Source organism: Cryptomeria japonica, chromosome 7 (assembly GCF_030272615.1).
Source record: "Cryptomeria japonica chromosome 7, Sugi_1.0, whole genome shotgun sequence".
NCBI lineage: Eukaryota > Viridiplantae > Streptophyta > Pinopsida > Cupressales > Cupressaceae > Cryptomeria > Cryptomeria japonica.
The window spans coordinates 187521938-187534700 of NC_081411.1; the positions used below are offsets into that span (position 1 = coordinate 187521938).

Genomic DNA, 12763 nt, shown 5'->3' on the forward strand with positions numbered 1-12763 from the left:
GGTTCCAAGCTAGTCCATGAGAAATTTAACATAGTATGAAAGCCCAAGTCAGCAAAACTAAGATCATCAAGCACTTACAATATGGCTCAAGGAGGGGTGCTATAAAATGAGCACTTACAAATGAGAGGTTATAGGTTCAACTCCTATCTGATTCATGAAAAGTTTAACAAATGTAGTAGTCTAATGGAAGAATTGAGATTCTCAAGTGTGAGTAATATAAACCTTCTTTAATAGGAATTGAAAGACCTAATATAGGTAAGATGATCTAGTAGTTGAGCACCCTAATTTCACAGTTCTCAAAATCCCATGTGAAAATTTCAAACCTCCTAATTTTTTACAACAGCTTACTTGGCAAGTCCCCTACTTATAACTAAGGTTTTAGGGCCACACCAACACGCTTTATGTTGAGGTGTCCAAAAAGGCTAAAAAAAACATTAGATTGTTAGTTGTGCACTAAGTCATATTTTATTGGTGTGCTGATGTGGCATCATGTGACTTATTGCTTTTTAGATCTAAGAATACATTTCATTTAATTATGGGTACTCATCATCAACACTAACAACTTTAAGTTACAACTATTAGTACAATATTATTAAAAATATTAGACATTAAATCAACAAATACTATTACAATTATTGTAATATGCTCAACTAAAGAATCATTTCCTTACTACATCATAAAGGAAAAGACAAATTAGTGATCTAGATAGAAGATCTTACCTGAATAGAATAGTCTAATATAACCCTTTTAAAGTCAACTAATAATAATAATAATAATAGATAAATAAATAAAAATAATTCATGGAAGTCGGTAATATTTTGAATCCTCGAGAGGAGGAAAAATATGGGTAATGCCTCAACTTTGTCAAGGGAGAGGAGACGCTAATAAAGTGGAGTAAAATAGTATTTTGATGTCTGTGGCATACACCCATTCAAATTTTGCTGGTATGCTTTGCAAAAAGGTATCATTATAGCATACCATTTAACTCAAGCAAATCCAAGCATCAGAGAGGTATCATTATAGCATACCATTTAACTCAAGCAAATCCAAGCATCTCGCTATCATGTGTTCGTCAAAGATGCATTACGAGTATGTATGCTTGTTCACATTATGTTATACCCTATGAAATGATGTTTACTTGTGCCGTGTGTAGTAGACTATTCGATGCGCCACCCTTTCCCTAAAATACTGCCGAGCTTGGAACCTGAAAAACTATATGAAGTACTGATCTCACCAGCGCTCAGGTTTGACCAAAAGGCCATTGGGGTAAGTCAATCTTGTGAAAATGGAAAATAAATTAATAATATGGGATGTGTATAATAGACACCAGACCAATATGGACTCTTTTGTATTTGGCCAACTAAAACCATGTACTTATCAAACACAAATAATATCCGTAATTTACCATAAACTGTTTATCTTAAATATGCACATTTACAATATTTTCAGCCACCATTCCAGAAGTTTTAGGAATACTGGTGAGCATTTTCAAGAGAGATCTTAATGAGTTTCAAGTTTCAACAGATACAACATGTTTATCATGATTTCCATTTTATCAAAAATGATCTGGATTCTGCAATTTGTAATCACATATTTCAAACGGTCAAATGACAAGCACATAAGTAAATCTACAGAGGTAACTCTGGGAAAGGGTACACTATATAACTCATCAAAGAATGCTAAGAAAGAATTTTAAAAATGTGGTCAAGAAAAAGGGAATCTATTCTGAACAAATAGTAATTATTGTCCACTTGAATTACTGTTTTTACAGTCCAATCATGGAGGGAATATACAAAACCTTTTCGATGATGGAAGATTTATATATAATAAAGCTCATAGTTGGCAGTCAACCATATCTCTTTCCTTCATCCTTGACAATGTGATATATGGAGATATGGCCTAGCGGAAATGAATTTCAGAACAACTTGTTAGTTATTAAAAATAGTTGAAGTATTCCAATGTTCGTTTGATCAGCAACTATTGATGTAAGAAGCAAGACGGTTCATTGCCAGCAATAACTCTAGCCACAAAATCAAGATGGAAGTTGTCACGGGATTCCATGCAATAACTTTGGAAACATGTGGACTGTTGCTTATTTCAGCTAACATGATAGACGGACCCCACCAGAATACTATTCTCCCTTGAAGAGAATGGAAGAAATTGACGTGTCTCTCAAAAATGATACCCTTCCCCACTCTCAGTTTTTTAGGGACCTCGTTTCTGCAATCTAACTCAAAATTTTGCATCAGGATGGATCACAGAGAGATCTAAAATATTGATTGAAAAATTTTCGTTTAATTTTTTATAGAGGATTTTATATCATTCACAAAGTCGTGTAGCTATCTGGTATGGGAACACAAGCCTTTAGACTGAAATCTTTTTGACTAAGAGGCAAAGACTGAGAGGTATCCATTCCACCAAATTCGCTACGCCTGGTGCATGTATGATATCAGAGCCTAACACTCAACAAGACTTATCCTGATAAAATTATTAAGAACCATATTGACTATCGCACAATTTTTACCAGAAACATTCCAATCATATTCATCTATGATCAGTGCTCGAGGTCAACTTTATGAAAGATACTTTTGGTTAATTTAATAAATATTCAAGAAAGGATACTCAAAAGAGCGATAACAATGGCAATTTACTCACTAACAAGGCAGAGATTGCTGAATCTATTACTGTTCAAAATCAAGCAGCATAGAGGTCATGTCGGGTGCATATCCTTCCTTCTTCATCTGCTCTGTAAGTTCCTTTAGCTTTGCATAGATCTCCTTTGTTTGCGGATGTTTTCTGTCTTCTACAGTAAAAACATGAACTCTGTTTTTCACCTCAATCCAGCTTACACCTGGCTCCTTTCTCACTCCCCTGTCTTTCATCAGTTTTCTCACATCTGCAGCATGATCCCACCTCCCTGCTTCAGCATATATGTTTGACAGCAACACATAAGTTCCAGGGTCCTGTGGTTTTATCTTCCAAATACAATCTGCAACATGCTTTCCTAGCCGAATATTACCATGGTTTCTGCAGGCACCGAGCAATGTGCGCCAAGCCACAAAATCGGGTTCAAATGGCATATGGTTAATAAGTTCTTCTGCCTTATCCAGATGTCCAGTACGTCCAAGTAGCCCAATCATACAGGTGTAATGCTCCATGTGAGGTGCAATACCATGATTAGTCATGTAATTGAAGTAGAAGCGTCCTTCACTGACAAGGCCTTCACGACAGCAAGCAGATAGGACAGCAACAAAGGTAATGTGATTGGGTACCACATTTGCCTGTTGCATTTGCTCAAAGAGTTGGATGGCTTCTTTGCCATATCCATGATGGGCATGGCCTGCAATGATAGAATTCCAAGAAACAACATCAAGCTGAGTCATTTCGTCAAAAGCTTTGCGTCCTTTCACTATGCTTCCACTTTTAGCATACATGTCAACAAGAGCATTTCCTACCAGTATGTGAGACAGAAATCCAGTTTTCAAGCTGTGATTGTGGAGTTGCTTCCCATGTTCGAGAGCTGCAAGTGCTCCACATACACTAAGAACAATGGAAAAGGTGTACTCATCAGCCTTCGTCCCCGCTGAAAGCATTTCAGGGAAGAGTTTCAGAGTTTTCTCAGCATTGCCATGTTGAGCGTACCCTGCAATCATAGCTGTCCATGACACAACATTTCGCTCCGACATTCCATTAAACACTCTGTGTCCACCCTCTAGACTCCCACACTTAACATACATATCAACAAGGGCAGTTCCCACAACAACATTGGAATCAAATTGAGTTTTTAGAGAGCGACAGTGGAGTTGCTTACCCAGTTCAAATGCTTCGAGATTTGCACATACTCCCACAACTGTGGCCAAGGTGGTACAGTCCCAATCCAAATCTTCTTTTTTCATGTACCCAAAGAATTCTAGAGCCTCTTCATACAACCCACCTCGGGCATATCCTGTAATCATAGAATTCCATGAAACTAAATTTCGGTTAATCATTTTGTCAAATAGATGGCGTGCGTTCTTAAACCTTCCACATTTGCCATACAAGTCAATAAGTGCATTTCCCACAAAAGAACTGGACTGGCATCCAATTTTTATAATGTATGCAAAAAACTGATTTCCTACCTCTAGAGCTTCTACGCATGAGCATGCCTTTAAAACGCTTGAAAAAACAAATTCATTTGGGTGTATGCCAGACCGTTGCATGGCAGAAAATAGCTTCAAGGCCTCTTTAAACTGCCTCGTCTGAACATATGCTGCAGTCATTGAAGCCCATGAGAATGCATTTCTATCAGACATTTTGTCGAACACTTGGCATGCACCTGTCAAACTTCCACATTTTGCATACATATTAATAAGGCTATTTTGAGCAAATACTTCTTGGTTATGGCCAGCTTTGATCATGTGGGAATGAACAATTTTTCCATCTTCCAAAGATTTCATGCTTATACAATCTTGCAATAAGGTATAATATGTATAGGAACCTGCCAGAGTGCTTCCTTGGTTTATAAAATTTTGCGGTTCATTCCGTTTTTCGTGCTTACAAGAGCTGCTAACATCTTGAGAAAATTCAATAATTCCTTTCTGTTCAAACTGTCCAGCTAACCTAGCATTACAAACATTGCAGTTCAATAATTTTGATCTGATAATGTGCTGGTGCGAATGGTTTCCCAATGAATTCAGTGTCCTACGAGAAAGTCTTTCCAACATGAAATTGAAGTGAGCTGTTTTCTGTTTTTCCCTGTATGTTGCATTTCAGGTATAACGATGAGGAGCTGTGCAAACAACCCAATCTGGGAATTTTTCTAAGAGCTCAGTAAGAGATCATAACAAGACCATGAGCGCATTTCCACACACAAGTAGGATGCACATTTTCACAGAATGTATCAATTAACTGAGTTTCTTTATACACGATTCTAAACCAGTTTTATGGTAATTTTTGTTGTAAATGGTGGTTTTGGCTATGGGGTAGATAGAATGTACAATTATAAATGTCATTATGGGACTGGTGTGTTCTATCCTCTTCATAGATAGTGCCACAAATGATAGAGAGCGTGGCATTCAAACTAGCAAGAATGTTAGTTAGGAGGATTACAATGAGGATCTACATTTTATCATATGTATTAATTAATGGATTATTTTCTTTTCGTATGATTTTAAAGTAGTTTTATGAGAATTTTTGTTACAAATAATAGAGACTAGAAAATATGGCATCCAAATTAGTAAGAAAGTTTGTATATGGTAATTATTTTTAAATAATACATTAATTTAATAATTGATGTTGATTTTATTTGTCAATGTTCTGAGAATTATAATGTTATATCATATTATGTTATATGCTTTCAAGTTTGATAAAATGCTTCTAAATAGAAATAAGCATTCTTTCATTTTTCATTCCCACATTGAATTTCCTCAAAATCTTCAAATATGGTGCATGCAAAGTAAGTTTATTCAAGTTACAATTATAAAAGAATGGAAATGAGAGAAAATAGGAGAAACTTTAAGAAACAAATCCTCCTTCAATTTGAAATTCAAGTATAATTGTATGATCTCTATAATGTGATGCCTAACCTTCAAAAATCATCAAAATTCATGCAACATTTCAAACCAAAGATTAAAAAGGGAAAAAAGGAGAAAGAGTGTGAGTTGAATTCTAGTTATAATTCAATAATTTTCTGAATGTGCTTCTAGATTTGATTGTGTGAGTTTTTTTGGCATCAACATTTCGGATCACACTCCATGATCCATCATCAGGATGATTGTGTGAGATTTTCTCCTTATGCTCTCTTATCATTCCGATGATGGATCATGGAGTGTGATCCAAAATGTTGATGCCAAAAAAACTCACATGATCAAATCTAGAAGCACATTTAGATAGTCTTATGGATCATGGAAATATACTTAGTTTAATTCAATAATTGTCAATTTGGACCTCCCCTCAAGGATACAAATTTAAACTCAAGATTTTATTCCAAGATGAAATTCATACCCAAACGCATGAGATTAATAAATTCCCATGTTAAAAAGGGAATTCTTCCAAAGAACTAGTCAATTTAACATGTGAAATTGAATTGAACACAACTAAGTTCATGGATTGAGAAACTAATCGTGAATCAAGGAGGGAACCGTGTAAATGTCGAGTTCATTCTTAGATAACCAAAACCATAATGCAAGCAGTCATGACACCACAAATTGATGAACTTGGTCTTGCATATCAAAAGTAATCTTCCACGTGTAGGATACCCAAACTTGGTGGGAAATATATTTATATTTAAGCATTCTAGAAATAAAATTTGAGCTATTCACCAAACACTTGATAGACAAGAAAAGAAAGAAAACACAAACAATTATATATAAAAAAAAATTCTTGTAATGGGATAAAATGAAAGAATAAAAAAGGAAATGTAAAAATATCAAATCGTACTTCAAGTCCTACCATTCCCTCTAATTGAGCAAGCAAGAATAATGTAGATTAAAATAAAAAAATAAAAAATAGTACAAACCTATGATGAATGAATGTGCTCTTCATGTGTCTAGATGTCAAGTTGCTCATATGGAGTCTTCAATGTGTTACATGTATTTTCATAAGAATTTTTTTCTATTTTAGTTGAGGAGGATGATGAATCTATAAAATTAGGATGAGAGAAATGGAGGGTTGAGACTCATTTAAAATTATTGGCTTGGATCAAATGAGAAGATTTTGTTTTGGGATTAGTGTTGGCATTATGTGAACCGGTATGTGGACATAATGACATTGTATGTTGTCATTGATGTCAATATGTTGAAGAGGTATGAACCAGCATATGTGAGAACTGGTATAACACTATGAACCGACATTTGTGCCAAAGTGAAGTGGTGTGCTTGTTCAAGATGAATCTGCATATGGTTATGGGAACTAGCATATGTGAGAACCGGTATAACACTGTGAACCGACATTTGTGCCAAAGTGAAGTGGTGTGCTTGTTCAAGATGAACCGGCACATGGAAGCGTTGTATGACTACCGGTTGGTAGTCTCAACTTCAGGGTTTCCAATTGAAGTGCTTCAAGCCTATATGGCTCAATCAGTGATCTTTATGTAATGAGTAAGCAGTATATCAAAGAATAGATCGTGTTGCCACGTCAGCCTTGCGTGTGTGAAGGATCTTGCATGAAGAAGACTATCCCTATCTACCTCGGGAATGTGCGAAGTTTGTAAATGATGAAAATGCGTGATGGATTATCAGCGGCCATGAAATCAGTGGATAATGAACGATGGAGAATGTCTTGAGATTTATTCAAGATCTGCTGCATTTAATACAGTATGATCAACGATCAGGATTGAACTGTTTGAATTCCTTAACCTAATAGGTCTAGGGTTTAGGGTTTATGCTACCGACATGTCTATTGTCCTATAAGGTTGATGTTGTGATTATTTTAGAGGTGGTTGGCAAAAGCTATGTGTGAGTATCCAAGAGAAGGGATACAAGATCCTTGCCAGACTAGAAGAGAGAAGTGATACCTGCAGAGTGTAAGTGCAGAAGGTGAAGAGGAGCTTAAGCAGATCTGCATTGGCATTGAGTGCTGTTACCAAATCATTGTAATACCTATTGATCTCTAACCACCTCAACAGTTGGAAAATCCCCTAACAGGGTAGCCTTAACCGACTTGATGTAAATCCCTTAACAGGGTAACTCAAAGTTATTGAGATTTGGAAAGCTAGAGAGCTTTGGAAATCCTTTAGCTATTGAGTTCTTGAAATCCTCTAACAAGGTACCTTTAACAGGATTTAACCCTTAACCGGGTATTGTAACCATCCCTTAATCGGGTGATCTCTAACAAGATCGGTTCCTAGCAGAACCTTTTGTAATGTCTTTAACTGGACAAGGCTTCTAACAGAGCGGATTTCCAAAGAGTTCAACAACAAGCTTGTGGGTATTCATCCCCACTGTGGTTTTTCCCAATTGGGTTTCCACATGAAAAATATGTGTGTCATGTGTGATGCTTTTATCTTGTGATGCTTTGTTATTACCTGTTAAGCATATGATGGTTCTATGTTTTATGCCTGTCAATAAAACATGTTGAACTAGTTGTTGTGAAGATATGATGATAGATTACCTGTTCATACATAAGGGTGAAATGGTAGTGTAGTTTTGAGTTGAGTGGAAAGCTCAGTGAGTAACGAGTTTATGATTGTTTTAGTTGTTCTGAGTTTTACCGGTTGCACTCTATTTCAAATCGGTGTCACTGTTTGCCAGTCATTTGGAGTGATTGTTGCTAAACCGGTTTAGGTCTGTATTTTGTCTATACTGATTCACCCCCCCCTCTTAGTACCGGTTTGGTACTATTCATTCATCATTGAGTTATCAATTAGGGTGTCTCAACCTTATAATATTCTAGCATTCATTTATGTAATTTTTTTTATTTATTTATATCTATTTTGTGTTCATCTTATGATGTCACTTTTTGGGACCTAGCTCAATGAGTTGGAATCCTACTTGGAAGATGATTAGGATGAAATGCAAGTTAAATTTGTGGAAATAGTAATCCCACTTTGTGCATCACCCACTATGAAGCTAATTTTATGGCACATATCAAGATGTAAGATTCTATGACAAATTATGATGGATTGTGACAAGATCATATCATATGACAAATTATGATTGTCTAAGAGTTAAAAATGGAAATGACTATGATAGGTGGGATGTGTGTGCTTGTAAGGGGTATGCATGCATGTAGGTGTTGTGAATGTTAGGTATGTAGATTCCATGCACGTAAAGGTTCTATTTTTAGGCACCCAAATTATCCCATGTGGCAATCTATGGCATCCAATTTTGAGAAGTGTATTTTGGCATTGTAAAGTTATAATTTAGAGACCTGTGAAATAGTTTGTTTGAAGTGTTTTTGTTGGTACTATCACGCTATTGGAATTACTCTAGAAGTCATCTTATTGTTAAAGATTCTTGAAATAACTTAGCTTTGAGTTTGTCATGTAACCACTTTGTTTATAGATAATATATTTGATTGGGGTTTTGGAGTGTGGTTTTTTTCTACCAAAAGGACTTTCCCCACATAAATAATTGCCTTGTGGTATCATAATTATTTTGCATGTTTTATTTTATCATTTTGCGTCTCTACATTGTGATTGTTTGAGGGTTTTTTTAAAAATGCACTATCTCTCCTCAATAGATTGGTGTAGGAAGATATTTTTTCTTACCTTACCTCCTTTTAGCTAGTATTAGAGCTTGGCCAATTTTGGTCCCATTATTGGGTAGAGGGTTCTTTGTACTAATCTTCATTTGAGTGGGATCTTGTTGTAGATGTTAGAGTCAAGGAACACTGTGGGGGGGGGGGGCGGGTGAATCAGTGTTCTGTCGGAAATCAAATTCACAAACTTATTATTTATCCATCGGTTAGCAATGAATAACAGTAAAGAACATAAGCAGGCAATAAATAAACCATAGATCCACAAAACCAGAATTTTTATGTGGAAACCCGAAAAGGGAAAAACCATGGTGGGACTGGAACCTACAATATTAATATACGATGGCTAGGAGTACATAAATATTACATAGATGGGGAATGCACTTGCATTCAGGCTCATTGCCTAGAGCTCATTGCTCAATTATAATGACCCGGAAGGCTACAACCTTTAGGGAAGTCTCACTGACATACAATTTGATTACAATGAGGAAAAATAATTAAAGAACTCTGAAATAGTATCTAACAATGCAAGAATGAGTTCCGGCTAAGCACAAGATCTCTGACTGTACTCGCTCTACAATATGCTTTGTTTTTGTCTTAGTCAGCTACCAGATCACTTAGGAATCATATGCGTAGGTGAAACTGGTCTCAATCACACCAAAACAGATCATCACACCTATATTACACCAAAAGCCAATCACCAATTCAATCTTATATATCTGGTCATATAAAAAATAATCTCCTCCAAGTCGGCTATAAAAAATGTAACGTGTTGTTTCAAGTCAGCTTCAATCTAAAACAAAACATAACATCGGACCAAAACAATTTACCAAAATGCTTCACCTATGTCGGCCTTATCATTTTCACCTCAAACTTAGTCACCAAAATCACTACAACTACCATAAATCTTTCCAGACCAAAACTGCATTGTTCTTCCTGAAATATCAGTTAATCAGCTACCTATTAATGCCTACTTTCAGATAAGAAAAATTACGACCGCTGAATCAAATCTCCAAGAAGAGTTGCCATCAATGACAACCCTAAACCAATAATCAACCACCAAAAATCACCAGAGACCACTGGATGAGTGTCAATTGCCAATAATCTCCCCCTTTGGCATTGATGGCAACACTTGTGAAAAATGACTAAGTGTTAAGCACTGTACACCGGTTCAAAAGAATTTATAAGACTCCCCCTTAGACAAAGAATTGCACTCTTCAATACATTTTTCATCATTCCTCCCCCCTTTGACAGCAATGCCAAAGATGGGGTGTTGTCCAAAATTTATATACAGATGACAAACACTTTACAAATACTTGAAGAGGTCAGCATAAATAGTCTTCAAAAATCCTAGGTGAGTATCCCACCCACTCTTCAAGTTGTCCAAAACTATAATGAATACACTAAATATAGTGGCATGAATTTGTAACTCTCTCAAATTAGATGATAAAGGCGAGGTCATCTCCTTCATACAATCCACCTTATTACTTAATATAGTGTCCAACTGGGTGGCAATTAGGTTCCGGAGTTCACCTACTTCTCTCAAAATTTTCTCGTTATCCACTTGAAGGCTTGAGATCTAATCATTTAAGGCTATAATTTGTCCTTCAATACTTCTAGTTAGAGTTGCAAAGGACTGAGAAATTCCAGCAAGCTTACCATGGCAAACACCTATCTACTTATCAATATCAACAATGAACTTAGACAAACTTAGGCAAGATTTAAACAATTTACTGGCTTTTGACAATGTGTCTGAAATAATCTGCAATCTCTTATTTAATCTCACTCTATCATCTTCAATCATTTTCTGAAATGTTTGTTTCCTAACATCCTTGAGCTTATCCAAAACTTTATGTGAAGTCATCTTCTCCAAAGAATCAAAACTGGTATTTACACTATCAATTAACTGTAACAATTCACCATAGGGGTTGTTAGTTGAATCTAATTGTACATTAGTGGCCACCTTCTGCAAAGCATCTATAGACATCAAAATTAGCTTTTTATCCTCTGATTTAGACTTCACCAAATCTTGGTTAGCCTGAGCTTGTACAACAACTACGAGCATGAGCTTCTCAATAGGAGACATCTTCCCAAGATCAATAGAACCATCAAGATTAATGGGAATCTAAGGCGGGGTCCCTAAAACTGGAGGAGTGACAATTGTCAGATCAGCTATACTTTTGCCTTTGGCAACCTCAACAACCTTAGTCTCTGTTGTCTCAACATCCTTCTTCTCTCCCTTGTCGCTTATATCTGTTGCACCGATATCGCCACTTGGTGCAGTATCAACTTGTTGGATCTTAGGGGTTGCAGAGCTATCTACCACTAGAGGATCATCACTAGTCTCAACATCTAGTGGAGTATTACCTTGGTCTTCCAACAGACTGAGTTTCAACCTTCTGACTTTCAGAAACACCTTGCTTATCTTCCAGCTAAGATGGCTTGAATGCATCCTTGTATAGAGGGTCATTTACAATTATCTTCCTCCATATCTCCTCTATCTCTTTCCTCACCTCTTCTACATTTCCAATCATCAATCTGTTAATCTCGTTTTTACTTCTAAATTCCTTCTTGTTTGTCTCTTCAATTAGCCTCTTTGCTTCACTTTGTGAAACACAGGTGCAAACATTTATTAATTCTGTTTCTTTCATCTCCTTGTCAATCTTACTTGCATTCATTCTTCTTGCATTAATCAGACTGTACAAGTCTTTTGGAGTGGACTTTTGCAATTCAATTAATATTTTACTAAAATTGTGCAGATATAATACAATTGTTTCTTCAATTTTTCTCTTATCTCCTTCAACAAAATTTCCATAACATGCTCAAAGATTCTTCAAATTACCATCAACTATTCTCTCATCAATTAACTGATTTGTTGTCAATGAGGGAACAGATTCAGATTTACCTTGTTGTGTATCAGACTCAGATTGATTCTTGACTTTCCTTTCTCTCTTGGGCCTTGCAGTAGGAACATGATCTGATTTTTCCTTTTTGCTTTGTTGGGCTCCATTGGACTACGAATTCCTCACCACTCTGACAAATTGTCCCTTCTTCTTTGCCTTTCCTGCTTCCTCCTTAGACTTAGTTTCTGAGGCCACCAAAGATACTGCAACATAGGTTCTTTTAGGCTTCTCCTTCCGCTTTAGTACACCTTTCCCGTATGGGCTAGGTTTTGCAGGTTGGGCTACCAGAGCAGGAGAAAACTTAGTCTCCTTCTGTGCATGACTTTCCCTTGCTTTCTTCACCACCTCCTGGGTGAAACCCATCTGAACTGCCACTTCCTCTGCCATCTTAGTAAATTTTCTTTTCTGGGCAGGAGTAGTAAATTGCATGTGCAAACCGAGGTCTTTCTCATTGTAAGTCCCAAATCTCCCTTCCTTGGGATCCACCAGTTGAATCAGTAGGTGTGGGGCATATGCCTCAAGTGTAACAGAGTCAACTTCATACCCCATGGGCTGATCCATACTATCCGAGGCTCCACTACTTCCATTTGACATTGATCCTTATCGACCATGAAACAAATTATTTTCTCATAATTTTCTACAACCTCCTCGGGGATCCTCTCCTTGCTCTTCATTGCAACTTGGAA

General features: G+C 36.5%; 1 protein-coding gene across 2 annotated transcripts; it reads right to left on the reverse strand.

Annotated features, from left to right (window-relative positions):
- Positions 1-2572: 2572 nt before the first annotated feature.
- On the reverse strand, positions 2573-5054 carry LOC131056404 (putative pentatricopeptide repeat-containing protein At1g68930). 2 transcript variants are annotated; one of them, XM_057990778.2, is made up of 2 exons: positions 3812-5054; positions 2573-3643 (listed from the first exon to the last, which is right to left on the reverse strand). In XM_057990778.2, the coding sequence occupies exons 1-2, from the start codon at positions 4701-4703 to the stop codon at positions 2682-2684; spliced, it is 1854 nt and encodes a 617-aa protein (XP_057846761.2). In that variant the 5' UTR covers positions 4704-5054; the 3' UTR covers positions 2573-2681. The 2 variants fall into 2 exon arrangements, with proteins under 2 accessions (XP_057846761.2, XP_057846762.2); XM_057990779.2 differs by having other exon boundaries at positions 2573-3946; positions 4119-4485.
- Between the last annotated feature and the right edge of the window lie 7709 nt (positions 5055-12763).

Coding starts and splice junctions, on each gene's coding strand:
- LOC131056404 (XM_057990778.2), bottom strand. CDS start 4,703: ATGTTGGAAAGACTTTCTCGTAGGACACTGAATTCATTGGGAAACCAT. Junction 3,644..3,811: donor TCTCGAAGCATTTGAACTGG/GTAAGCAACTCC, acceptor CTATGATTGCAG/GGTACGCTCAACATGGCAAT.